This window comes from Panulirus ornatus, chromosome 5 (assembly GCF_036320965.1).
Source record: "Panulirus ornatus isolate Po-2019 chromosome 5, ASM3632096v1, whole genome shotgun sequence".
Lineage (NCBI taxonomy): Eukaryota > Metazoa > Arthropoda > Malacostraca > Decapoda > Palinuridae > Panulirus > Panulirus ornatus.
The window spans coordinates 28,348,503-28,362,994 of NC_092228.1; the positions used below are offsets into that span (position 1 = coordinate 28,348,503).

A 14,492-nucleotide genomic window follows, 5' to 3' on the forward strand; every position below is an offset into this window, starting at 1 on the left:
CATACCTTACCTTATGGCCCACCTTTCTCTGGGGCTCCTCCAGTGCTTTGGAAGCTGGCCATATCCACCAAGTTGGGCTACAAGTCAAGAAGTGCTTTGATGTTGCATTCATGTCCTTTTGAGGTAAGTGCAAAACAACTGAGGGGTTGTGTGATATGATAAGTCTTTGTAATGTTGGAAAGACATATGGAGTCCTAAACTGGACAGAAATGCATAATTTACGATGCCTTAAATAGATCCTCACACACACACACAAAAAAAAATCTTCATTTTCCAACCACACATCTTTGCAACTTTTCATTATTGATCTACAATCATCCAAAACACTAATGAATTCTAAAACCACACCTGTCGACTTAGGAAAGTCATTGAAGAGCGATTCACCCACGCAAAGTTTGCTGCTGCAGCCATGGATTTCAAGTAATCCTGGCCTTCATTCGACTTGATCCGAGCACAGGCTAACTGTCGGTCATTTGTGTCAATCCCATCCCTCTTCATTGCTTTCTCCATAGCAACAAGAGCATCTGAAATAGTCAAGCATTAATTAAACCTAAAATACCTATAACTATAGAATTTCAACTCTTTATAACTTGCACCTCCATCACTAGCATTTATAATGAAAATGTAAAACTTTTGGAGAAAAGGTCATGTCAACCATCTGTTTACAAGAGAGAAAAATAACAAAAACTTACTTGGTTGTGCCACTTTAGCAGACTTCCTTAAATGCAATGAAAACCAGCAAACCATGCAAAAAACACATACTCAGGAACAATTTAGTGAGAGATATCTGTACTACAGCAATCAATTATGAAATTCTGCATCATATTTTCAATCACACAAACAATTTATAAAAACAAAGTAACTGGATCACACATATTTCAACTGACTTTGCAGCATCAAAGTCCTTACATGGGAAATGACCAGCTCATGAGAAATAATATCACAGAAGCAAGTTAAGATGCTTAAGCCAATTATATCACAGAATTACAACTCTCAGCCAATAATAGTGCATGTCATAACACCTGTCCATCAAAAATTATTTCCAAATTTCACTCCACCTGCAGAGCTTATGTGCTCTAATGCTATTTCAGTTTTATTCCTTTTCATCATATACAGTTTATTTATTACACCCAAAGTGATACAAAACATTAATTGCCCAAAAGTCAATTACCAAAAATACCTATAACAACAGTTTGTTGAAGTTTTTTTTTTTTTTTTTTTTTTTATACTTTGTCGCTGTCTCCCGCGTTTGCGAGGTAGCGCAAGGAAACAGACGAAAGAAATGGCCCAACCCCCCCCCCCATACACATGTACATCCACACGTCCACACACGCAAATATACATACCTACACAGCTTTCCATGGTTTACCCCAGACGCTTCACATGCCTTGATTCAATCCACTGACAGCACGTCAACCCCTGTATACCACATCGCTCCAATTCACTCTATTCCTTGCCCTCCTTTCACCCTCCTGCATGTTCAGGCCCCGATTACACAAAATCTTTTTCACTCCATCTTTCCACCTCCAATTTGGTCTCCCTCTTCTCCTCGTTCCTTCCACCTCCGACACATATATCCTCTTGGTCAATCTTTCCTCACTCATTCTCTCCATGTGCCCAAACCATTTCAAAACACCCTCTTCTGCTCTCTCAACCACGCTCTTTTTATTTCCACACATCTCTCTTACCCTTACGTTACTTACTCGATCAAACCACCTCACACCACACATTTTCCTCAAACATCTCATTTCCAGCACGTCCATCCTCCTGCGCACAACTCTATCCATAGCCCACGCCTCGCAACCATACAACATTGTTGGAACCACTATTCCTTCAAACATACCCATTTTTGCTTTCCGAGATAATGTTCTCGACTTCCACACATTTTTCAAGGCTCCCAAAATTTTCGCCCCCTCCCCCACCCTATGATCCACTTCCGCTTCCATGGTTCCATCCGCTGACAGATCCACTCCCAGATATCTAAAACACTTCACTTCCTCCAGTTTTTCTCCATTCAAACTCACCTCCCAATTGACTTGACCCTCAACCCTACTGTACCTAATAGCCTTGCTCTTATTCACATTTACTCTTAACTTCCTTCTTCCACACACTTTACCAAACTCAGTCACCAGCTTCTGCAGTTTCTCACATGAATCAGCCACCAGCGCTGTATCATCAGCGAACAACAACTGACTCACTTCCCAAGCTCTCTCATCCCCAACAGACTTCATACTTGCCCCTCTTTCCAGGACTCTTGCATTTACCTCCCTAACAACCCCATCCATAAACAAATTAAACAACCATGGAGACATCACACACCCCTGCCGCAAACCTACATTCACTGAGAACCAATCACTTTCCTCTCTTCCTACACGTACACATGCCTTACATCCTCGATAAAAACTTTTCACTGCTTCTAACAACTTGCCTCCCACACCATATATTCTTAATACCTTCCACAGAGCATCTCTATCAACTCTATCATATGCCTTCTCCAGATCCATAAATGCTACATACAAATCCATTTGCTTTTCTAAGTATTTCTCACATACATTCTTCAAAGCAAACACCTGATCCACACACCCTCTACCACTTCTGAAACCGCACTGCTCTTCCCCAATCTGATGCTCTGTACATGCCTTCACCCTCTCAATCAATACCCTCCCATATAATTTACCAGGAATACTCAACAAACTTATACCTCTGTAATTTGAGCACTCACTCTTATCCCCTTTGCCTTTGTACAATGGCACTATGCACGCATTCCGCCAATCCTCAGGCACCTCACCATGAGTCATACATACATTAAATAACCTTACCAACCAGTCAACAATACAGTCACCCCCTTTTTTAATAAATTCCACTGCAATACCATCCAAACCTGCTGCCTTGCCGGCTTTCATCTTCCGCAAAGCTTTTACTACCTCTTCTCTGTTTACCAAATCATTTTCCCTAACCCTCTCACTTTGCACACCACCTCGACCCAAACACCCTATATCTGCCACTCTGTCATCAGACACATTCAACAAACCTTCAAAATACTCATTCCATCTCCTTCTCACATCACCACTACTTGTTATCACCTCCCCATTTACGCCCTTCACTGAAGTTCCCATTTGCTCCCTTGTCTTACGCACCCTATTTACCTCCTTCCAGAACATCTTTTTATTCTCCCTAAAATTTACTGATAGTCTCTCACCCCAACTCTCATTTGCCCTTTTTTTCACCTCTTGCACCTTTCTCTTGACCTCCTGTCTCTTTCTTTTATACTTCTCCCACTCAATTGCATTTTTTCCCTGCAAAAATTGTCCAAATGCCTCTCTCTTCTCTTTCACTAATACTCTTACTTCTTCATCCCACCACTCACTACCCTTTCTAAACAGCCCACCTCCCACTCTTCTCATGCCACAAGCATCTTTTGCGCAAGCCATCACTGATTCCCTAAATACATCCCATTCCTCCCCCACTCCCCTTACTTCCATTGTTCTCACCTTTTTCCATTCTGTACACAGTCTCTCCTGGTACTTCCCCACACAGGTCTCCTTCCCAAGCTCACTTACTCTCACCACCTTCTTCACCCCAACATTCACTCCTCTTTTCTGAAAACCCATACTAATCTTCACCTTAGCCTCCACAAGATAATGATCAGACATCCCTCCAGTTGCACCTCTCAGCACATTAACATCCAAAAGTCTCTCTTTCGCACGCCTGTCAATTAACACGTAATCCAATAACGCTCTCTGGCCATCTCTCCTACTTACATAAGTATACTTATGTATATCTCGCTTTTTAAACCAGGTATTCCCAATCATCAGTCCTTTTTCAGCACATAAATCTACAAGCTCTTCACCATTTCCATTTACAACACTGAACACCCCATGCATACCAATTATTCCCTCAACTGCCACATTACTCACCTTTGCATTCAAATCACCCATCACTATAACCCGGTCTCGTGCATCAAAACCGCTAACACACTCATTCAGCTGCTCCCAAAACACTTGCCTCTCATGATCTTTCTTCTCATGCCCAGGTGCATATGCACCAATAATCACCCACCTCTCTCCATCAACTTTCAATTTTACCCATATCAATCGAGAATTTACTTTCTTTATGAATAAGCATCCCTGACCAAGAAACATGCTTTTACCAAAGGAGACCTCATCTAACAACAGCTTACACCAGATTACAAGTTTAACTTTATAAATGATTTCATACAAAACATAACTAGAATCAAGTCTACATAATGTCTCAAAACAGTAAATTCCATTAAATTACATTAAAATCAGCAATAAGCAGATCTCGTGTTATCAAATATGGTGAGTTATAACCCACATATCATTTCTGGTGTGCATACAATACCCATTTAATTACTGACAATGCTATTGCCAGTGACAGACTTATAAAATGAGAAGTTTCTTGGTTATGTTTCCAATGTTTCCCCAAACTGTGAAACACGGTAAACCAGTGGTAGGTTACCAACCATAAGATAGTTCATCAAACAGGGAACTTTGTAAACTCTAAATACTCCACAAAAAACTGCCAAACTTGTGGCTCAGTTTAGTTAATCATGACATCATGAGACCTTGTATGAAGCTCTATATGAAAACTGTTCTACAATAACATTACTGTATGTATGTGCTAAGTATATAAGGTATAAGTAAGCGAATATCATACACAGAAAAACACATATGTCTGAAAAACATGTATCATGCATCCACATGAGGAGGAAATATGCAAAAACAAAGAAAATACTTGTTCCGGAACACTTGAATTCTGTATTTTATAAACAACACATAGGGCGATTTATATAAACTGCAAAGAAGCACATCATTAAAGCACAGCTTACACTTACTGCCTTACTGGATGAGGTTTGAACATGTGAAATTCATACATACAAAGACACCTCTGGTATCAGTTAACAAAGATAAGGAAAGGTTTGTACTTTTTAAGTAAAAAATAATTTTATAGTGCATTAAATTGTGCTGTGTTGTGCATGCACATGTAGTAACTGAGCAGGATGGTTATATATGAAAAATTATATGGATAACAGAGTCTTGATGGTCAAGATGCAATTCTATCTGCATCATGATGTAATGCCTGACCCTTTTAATGAATTTTATCAACTTATAATGTATATATATATATATATATATATATATATATATATATATATATATATACTGGTTGGTGAGGTTATTTAATGTATGTATGACTCATGGTGAGGTGCCTGAGGATTGGCGAAATGCGTGCATAGTGCCATTGTACAAAGGCAAAGGGGATAAGAGTGAGTGCTCAAATTTCAGAGGTATAAGTTTGTTGAGTATTCCTGGTAAATTATATGGGAGGGTATTGATTGAGAGGGTGAAGGCATGTACAGAGCATCAGATTGGGGAAGAGCAGTGTGGTTTCAGAAGTGGTAGAGGATGTGTGGATCAGGTGTTTGCTTTGAAGAATGTATGTGAGAAATACTTAGAAAAGCAAATGGATTTGTATGTAGCATTTATGGATCTGGAGAAGGCATATGATAGAGTTGATAGAGATGCTCTGTGGAAGGTGTTAAGAATATATGGTGTGGGAGGAAAGTTGTTAGAAGCAGTGAAAAGTTTTTATCGAGGATGTAAGGCATGTGTACGTGTAGGAAGAGAGGAAAGTGATTGGTTCTCAGTGAATGTAGGTTTGCAGCAGGGGTGTGTGATGTCTCCATGGTTGTTTAATTTGTTTATGGATGGGGTTGTTAGGGAGGTGAATGCAAGAGTTTTGGAAAGAGGGGCAAGTATGAAGTCTGTTGGGGATGAGAGAGCTTGGGAAGTGAGTCAGTTGTTGTTCGCTGATGATACAGCGCTGGTGGCTGATTCATGTGAGAAACTGCAGAAGCTGGTGACTGAGTTTGGTAAAGTGTGTGAAAGAAGAAAGTTAAGAGTAAATGTGAATAAGAGCAAGGTTATTAGGTACAGTAGGGTTGAGGGTCAAGTCAATTGGGAGGTGAGTTTGAATGGAGAAAAACTGGAGGAAGTGAAGTGTTTTAGATATCTGGGAGTGGATCTGGCAGCGGATGGAAACATGGAAGCGGAAGTGGATCATAGGGTAGGGGAGGGGGCGGAAATTCTGGGAGCCTTGAAGAATGTGTGGAAGTCGAGAACATTATCTCGGAAAGCAAAAATGGGTATGTTTGAAGGAATAGTGGTTCCAACAATGTTGTATGGTTGCGAGGCGTGGACTATGGATAGAGTTGTGCGCAGGAGGGTGGATGTGCTGGAAATGAGATGTTTGAGGACAGTGTGTGGTGTGAGGTGATTTGATCGAGTAAGTAACGTAAGGGTAAGAGAGATGTGGTTGGGCCATTTCTTTCGTCTGTTTCCTTGCACTACCTCGCAAACGCGGGAGACAGCAACAAAGCAAAATAAAATAAATGAATATATATATATATATATATATATATATATATATATATATATATATATATATATATACGTGCATCCTCTACAGTGACACGTGCATCCTCTACAGTGGCGCGTACATCCTCTACAGCTGCATCTACATTCCTACCAAGACATACACATCATCTACAGAAAGTGAACTACGCGGGAAACGGCGATCAAATTTAAAGAGGGAAGTCAGCACCACAAGTAAAGCATCCTCCTCGAAGGCTCAGAGTGGGGTGCCTAAATGTGTGTGGATGTAACCAAGATGTGAAGACCCTTACTGGAAAAACAATCACTCTTGAAGTAGAACCTTCAGACACAATTGAAAATGTGAAGGAAAATAGTGAAATTGGAGAAAAATGTAGCTTAGACATTGAAGCTTATTGATACAGTGGTTAAATTGATGAGAACTGCTATTGACGTTTGTGTAAATAAATTATACATTTCCTTTTTTCCATAGCCAGAGGTTGAACCATTATGTGACATTCTTTTTTTTCATTCATTTCAAGCTAGAAGTTTCAGTTTTCTAAATTGTTTTTTACATTTCTCATATGTAAATATATGTATGTGTGTGTGTGTGTATATGTGCGTATGTATGTGTATGTGTGTGTATGTGTATATGTATATATATATGTATATTATCCATGGGGATAGGGGTGAAAGAATACTTCCCACGTATTCCTCGCGTGTCGTAGAAAGCGACAAGAGGGGACGGGAGCGGGGGGCCAGAAATCCCCCCCTCCTTGTATTAACTTTCTAAAATGGGAAACAGAAGAAGGAGTCACGCGGGGAGTGCTCATCCTCCTCGAAGGCTCAGAGTGGGGTGCCTAAAAGTGTGCGGATGTAACCAAGATGTGAAAAAAGGAGAGATAGGTAGTATGTTTGAGGAAAGGAACCTGGATGTTTTGGCTCTGAGTGAAACGAAGCTCAAGGGTAAAGGGGAAGAGTGGTTTGGGAATGTCTGGGGAGTAAAGTCAGGGGTTAGTGAGAGGACAAGAGCAAGGGAAGGAGTAGCAATACTCCTGAAACAGGAGTTGTGGGAGTATGTGATAGAGTGTAAGAAAGTAAATTCTCGATTAATATGGGTAAAACTGAAAGTTGATGGAGAGAGGTGGGTGATTATTGGTGCATATGCACCTGGGCATGAGAAGAAAGATCAAGAGAGGCAAGTGTTTTGGGAGCAGCTGAATGAGTGTGTTAGTGGTTTTGATGCACGAGACCGGGTTATAGTGATGGGTGATTTGAATGCAAAGGTGAGTAATGTGGCAGTTGAGGGAATAATTGGTATACATGGGGTGTTCAGTGTTGTAAATGGAAATGGTGAAGAGCTTGTAGATTTATGTGCTGAAAAAGGACTGATGATTGGGAATACCTGGTTTAAAAAGCGAGATATACATAAATATACTTATGTAAGTAGGAGAGATGGCCAGAGAGCGTTATTGGATTATGTGTTAATTGACAGGCGTGCGAAAGAGAGACTTTTGGATGTTAATGTGCTGAGAGGTGCAACTGGAGGGATGTCTGATCATTATCTTGTGGAGGCTAAGGTGAAGATTTGTATGGGTTTTCAGAAAAGAAGAGTGAATGTTGGGGTGAAAAGGGTGGTGAGAGTAAGTGAGCTTGAGAAGGAGACCTGTGTGAGGAAGTACCAGGAGAGACTAAGTACAGAATGGAAAAAGGTGAGAACAATGGAAGTAAGGGGAGTGGGGGAGGAATGGGATGTATTTAGGGAATCAGTGATGGATTGCGCAAAAGATGCTTGTGGCATGAGAAGAGTGGGAGGTGGGTTGATTAGAAAGGGTAGTGAGTGGTGGGATGAAGAAGTAAGAGTATTAGTGAAAGAGAAGAGAGAGGCATTTGGACTATTTTTGCAGGGAAAAAATGCAATTGAGTGGGAGATGTATAAAAGAAAGAGACAGGAGGTCAAGAGAAAGGTGCAAGAGGTGAAAAAAAGGGCAAATGAGAGTTGGGGTGAGAGAGTATCATTAAATTTTAGGGAGAATAAAAAGATGTTCTGGAAGGAGGTAAATAAAGTTCGTAAGACAAGGGAGCAAATGGGAACTTCGGTGAAGGGCGCAAGTGGGGAGGTGATAACAAGTAGTGGTGATGTGAGAAGGAGATGGAGTGAGTATTTTGAAGGTTTGTTGAATGTGTTTGATGATACAGTGGCAGATATAGGGTGTTTTGGTCGAGGTGGTGTGCAAAGTGAGAGGGTTAGGGAAAATGATTTGGTAAACAGAGAAGAGGTAGTGAAAGCTTTGCGGAAGATGAAAGCCGGCAAGGCAGCGGGTTTGGATGGTATTGCAGTGGAATTTATTAAAAAAGGGGGTGACTGTATTGTTGACTGGTTGGTAAGGTTATTTAATGTATGTATGACTCATGGTGAGGTGCCTGAGGATTGGCGGAATGCGTGCATAGTGCCATTGTACAAAGGCAAAGGGGATAAGAGTGAGTGCTCAAATTACAGAGGTATAAGTTTGTTGATTATTCCTGGCAAATTATATGGGAGGGTATTGATTGAGAGGGTGAAGGCATGTACAGAGCATCAGATTGGGGAAGAGCAGTGTGGTTTCAGAAGTGGTAGAGGATGTGTGGATCAGGTGTTTGCTTTGAAGAATGTATGTGAGAAATACTTAGAAAAGCAAATGGATTTGTATGTAGCATTTATGGATCTGGAGAAGGCATATGATAGAGTTGATAGAGATGCTCTGTGGAAGGTATTAAGAATATATGGTGTGGGAGGAAAGTTGTTAGAAGCAGTGAAAAGTTTTTATCGAGGATGTAAGGCATGTGTACGTGTAGGAAGAGAGGAAAGTGATTGGTTCTCAGTGAATGTAGGTTTGCGGCAGGGGTGTGTGATGTCTCCATGGTTGTTTAATTTGTTTATGGATGGGGTTGTTAGGGAGGTAAATGCAAGAGTTTTGGAAAGAGGGGCAAGTATGAAGTCTGTTGGGGATGAGAGAGCTTGGGAAGTGAGTCAGTTGTTGTTCGCTGATGATACAGCGCTGGTGGCTGATTCATGTGAGAAACTGCAGAAGCTGGTGACTGAGTTTGGAAAAGTGTGTGGAAGAAGAAAGTTAAGAGTAAATGTGAATAAGAGCAAGGTTATTAGGTACAGTAGGGTTGAGGGTCAAGTCAATTGGGAGGTGAGTTTGAATGGAGAAAAACTGGAGGAAGTGAAGTGTTTTAGATATCTGGGAGTGGATCTGGCAGCGGATGGAACCATGGAAGCGGAAGTGGATCATAGGGTGGGGGAGGGGGCGAAAATCCTGGGGGCCTTGAAGAATGTGTGGAAGTCGAGAACATTATCTCGGAAAGCAAAAATGGGTGTTTGAAGGAATAGTGGTTCCAACAATGTTGTATGGTTGCGAGGCGTGGGCTATGGATAGAATTGTGCGCAGGAGGATGGATGTGCTGGAAATGAGATGTTTGAGGACAATGTGTGGTGTGAGGTGGTTTGATCGAGTGAGTAACGTAAGGGTAAGAGAGATGTGTGGAAATAAAAAGAGCGTGGTTGAGAGAGCAGAAGAGGGTGTTTTGAAGTGGTTTGGGCACATGGAGAGAATGAGTGAGGAAAGATTGACCAAGAGGATATATGTGTCGGAGGTGGAGGGAACGAGGAGAAGAGGGAGACCAAATTGGAGGTGGAAAGATGGAGTGAAAAAGATTTTGTGTGATCGGGGCCTGAACATGCAGGAGGGTGAAAGGAGGGCAAGGAATAGAGTGAATTGGAGCGATGTGGTATACCGGGGTTGACGTGCTGTCAGTGGATTGAAGCAGGGCATGTGAAGCGTCTGGGGTAAACCATGGAAAGCTGTGTAGGTATGTATATTTGCGTGTGTGGACGTATGTATATACATGTGTATGGGGGTGGGTTGGGCCATTTCTTTCGTCTGTTTCCTTGCGCTACCTCGCAAACGCGGGAGACAGCGACAAAGTAAAGCTTTGGGTGGAAAATGAGGGTGACGAGGCCAATAAGGAATATCTGCTGTACACACTTGGAGGGCTCAAAATGACAGCAGCTGCTGATGGAGTATTCACTTGATATTCTACAGTAAATTTTTTTTACAAAGTATCTTAAAAGGCATCCTATTTTTATGTACACATTTGTATTGTATATGAAAAACTCATGTTTCATTTTTTCATTCATTTCAAGCTAGAAGTTTCAGTTTTCTAAATTGTTTCTTACATTTTTCATATGTATATATATGTATGTGTGTGTGTGTATATATGTGCGTATGTATGTGTGTGTGTGTGTATGTGTATATGTATATATATATGTATATTATCCATGGGGATAGGGGTGAAAGAATACTTCCCACGTATTCCTCGCGTGTCGTAGAAAGCGACTAGAGGGGACGGGAGCGGGGGGCCAGATATCCTCCCCTCCTTGTATTGACTTTCTAAAATGGGAAACAGAAGAAGGAGTCACGCGGGGAGTGCTCATCCTCCTCGAAGGCTCAGAGTGGGGTGCCTAAATGTGTGTGGATGTAACCAAGATGTGAAAAAAGGAGAGATAGGTAGTATGTTTGAGGAAAGGAACCTGGATGTTTTGGCTCTGAGTGAAACGAAGCTCAAGGGTAAAGGGGAAGAGTGGTTTGGGAATGTCTGGGGAGTAAAGTCAGGGGTTAGTGAGAGGACAAGAGCAAGGGAAGGAGTAGCAATACTCCTGAAACAGGAGTTGTGGGAGTATGTGATAGAATGTAAGAAAGTAAATTCTCGATTAATATGGGTAAAACTGAAAGTTGATGGAGAGAGGTGGGTGATTATTGGTGCATATGCACCCGGGCATGAGAAGAAAGATCATGAGAGGCAAGTGTTTTGGGAGCAGCTGAATGAGTGTGTTAGTGGTTTTCATGCTCGAGACCGGGTTATAGTGATGGGTGATTTGAATGCAAAGGTGAGTAATGTGGCAGTTGAGGGAATAATTGGTATACATGGGGTGTTCAGTGTTGTAAATGGAAATGGTGAAGAGCTTGTAGATTTATGTGCTGAAAAAGGACTGATGATTGGGAATACCTGGTTTAAAAAGCGAGATATACATAAGTATACTTATGTAAGTAGGAGAGATGGCCAGAGAGCGTTATTGGATTACGTGTTAATTGACAGGCGTGCAAAAGAGAGACTTTTGGATGTTAATGTGCTGAGAGGTGCAACTGGAGGGATGTCTGATCATTATCTTGTGGAGGCTAAGGTGAAGATTTGTATGGGTTTTCAGAAAAGAAGAGTGAATGTTGGGGTGAAGAGGGTGGTGAGAGTAAGTGAGCTTGGGAAGGAGACCTGTGTGAGGAAGTACCAGGAGAGACTGAGTACAGAATGGAAAAAGGTGAGAACAATGGAAGTAAGGGGAGTGGGGGAGGAATGGGATGTATTTAGGGAATCAGTGATGGATTGCGCAAAAGATGCTTGTGGCATGAGAAGAGTGGGAGGTGGGTTGATTAGAAAGGGTAGTGAGTGGTGGGATGAAGAAGTAAGAGTATTAGTGAAAGAGAAGAGAGAGGCATTTGGACTATTTTTGCAGGGAAAAAATGCAATTGAGTGGGAGATGTATAAAAGAAAGAGACAGGAGGTCAAGAGAAAGGTGCAAGAGGTGAAAAAAAGGGCAAATGAGAGTTGGGGTGAGAGAGTATCATTAAATTTTAGGGAGAATAAAAAGATGTTCTGGAAGGAGGTAAATAAAGTGCGTAAGACAAGGGAGCAAATGGGAACTTCAGTGAAGGGCGCAAATGGGGAGGTGATAACAAGTAGTGGTGATGTGAGAAGGAGATGGAGTGAGTATTTTGAAGGTTTGTTGAATGTGTTTGATGATAGAGTGGCAGATATAGGGTGTTTTGGTCGAGGTGGTGTGCAAAGTGAGAGGGTTAGGGAAAATGATTTGGTAAACAGAGAAGAGGTAGTGAAAGCTTTGCGGAAGATGAAAGCCGGCAAGGCAGCAGGTTTGGATGGTATTGCAGTGGAATTTATTAAAAAAGGGGGTGACTGTATTGTTGAGTGGTTGGTAAGGTTATTTAATGTATGTATGACTCATGGTGAGGTGCCTGAGGATTGGCGGAATGCGTGCATAGTGCCATTGTACAAAGGCAAAGGGGATAAGAGTGAGTGCTCAAATTACAGAGGTATAAGTTTGTTGAGTATTCCTGGTAAATTATATGGGAGGGTGTTGATTGAGAGGGTGAAGGCATGTACAGAGCATCAGATTGGGGAAGAGCAGTGTGGTTTCAGAAGTGGTAGAGGATGTGTGGATCAGGTGTTTGCTTTGAAGAATGTATGTGAGAAATACTTAGAAAAGCAAATGGATTTGTATGTAGCATTTATGGATCTGGAGAAGGCATATGATAGAGTTGATAGAGATGCTCTGTGGAAGGTATTAAGAATATATGGTGTGGGAGGAAAGTTGTTAGAAGCAGTGAAAAGTTTTTATCGAGGATGTAAGGCATGTGTACGTGTAGGAAGAGAGGAAAGTGATTGGTTCTCAGTGAATGTAGGTTTGCGGCAGGGGTGTGTGATGTCTCCATGGTTGTTTAATTTGTTTATGGATGGGGTTGTTAGGGAGGTAAATGCAAGAGTTTTGGAAAGAGGGGCAAGTAAGAAGTCTGTTGGGGATGAGAGAGCTTGGGAAGTGAGTCAGTTGTTGTTCGCTGATGATACAGCGCTGGTGGCTGATTCATGTGAGAAACTGCAGAAGCTGGTGACTGAGTTTGGTAAAGTGTGTGGAAGAAGAAAGTTAAGAGTAAATGTGAATAAGAGCAAGGTTATTAGGTACAGTAGGGTTGAGGGTCAAGTCAATTGGGAGGTGAGTTTGAATGGAGAAAAACGGGAGGAAGTGAAGTGTTTTAGATATCTGGGAGTGGATCTGGCGGCGGATGGAACCATGGAAGCGGAAGTGGATCATAGGGTGGGGGAGGGGGCGAAAATTCTGGGGGCCTTGAAGAATGTGTGGAAGTCGAGAACATTATCTCGGAAAGCAAAAATGGGTATGTTTGAAGGAATAGTGGTTCCAACAATGTTGTATGGTTGCGAGGCGTGGGCTATGGATAGAGTTGTGTGCAGGAGGATGGATGTGCTGGAAATGAGATGTTTGAGGACAATGTGTGCTGTGAGGTGGTTTGATCGAGTGAGTAACGTAAGGGTAAGAGAGATGTGTGGAATTAAAAAGAGCGTGGTTGAGAGAGCAGAAGAGGGTGTTTTGAAGTGGTTTGGGCACATGGAGAGAATGAGTGAGGAAAGATTGACCAAGAGGATATATGTGTCGGAGGTGGAGGGAACGAGGAGAAGAGGGAGACCAAATTGGAGGTGGAAAGATGGAGTGAAAAAGATTTTGTGTGATCGGGGCCTGAATATGCAGGAGGGTGAAAGGAGGGCAAGGAATAGAGTGAATTGGAGCGATGTGGTATACCGGGGTTGACGTGCTGTCAGTGGATTGAATCAAGGCATGTGAAGCATCTGGGGTAAACCATGGAAAGCTGTGTAGGTATGTATATTTGCGTGTGTGGATGTATGTATATACATGTGTATGGGGGGGGTGGGTTGGGCCATTTCTTTCGTCTGTTTCCTTGCCCTACCTCGCAAACGCGGGAGACAGCGACAAAGTATAATAATATATATATATGGATTGAATCAAGGCATGTGTATGGGGGTGGGTTGGGCCATTTCTTTCGTCTGTTTCCTTGCGCTACCTCGCAAACGCGGGAGACAGCGACAAAGCAAAAAAAAAAAAAAAAATATATATATATATATATATATATATATATATATATATATATATATATATGTATATATATATATATATATATATATATATATATATATATATATATATATATATTTTCTTTTTGCTTTGTCGCTGTCTCCCGCATTTGCGAGGTAGCGCAAGGAAACAGACGAAAGAAATGGCCCAACCCACCCCCATACACGTGTATATACATACACGTCCACACACGCAAATATACATACCTACACAGCTTTCCATGGTTTACCCCAGACGCTTCACATGCCCTGATTCAATTCACTGACAGCACGTCAACCCCGGTATACCACATCTATCCAATTTACTCTATTCCTTGCCCG

General features: G+C 41.7%; 1 protein-coding gene across 2 annotated transcripts in view; it reads right to left on the reverse strand.

The window, feature by feature from the left end:
• The window catches only part of RtcB (RtcB RNA ligase), an 83,236-nt gene that overhangs the window by 17,511 nt on the left and 51,233 nt on the right, over positions 1-14,492 (reverse strand). For both annotated transcript variants that reach the window (XM_071661874.1, XM_071661872.1), the window contains exon 8: positions 349-524. In XM_071661874.1, the coding sequence (XP_071517975.1) occupies positions 349-524 (176 nt within the window). The remainder of the gene's footprint in view (positions 1-348; positions 525-14,492) is intronic.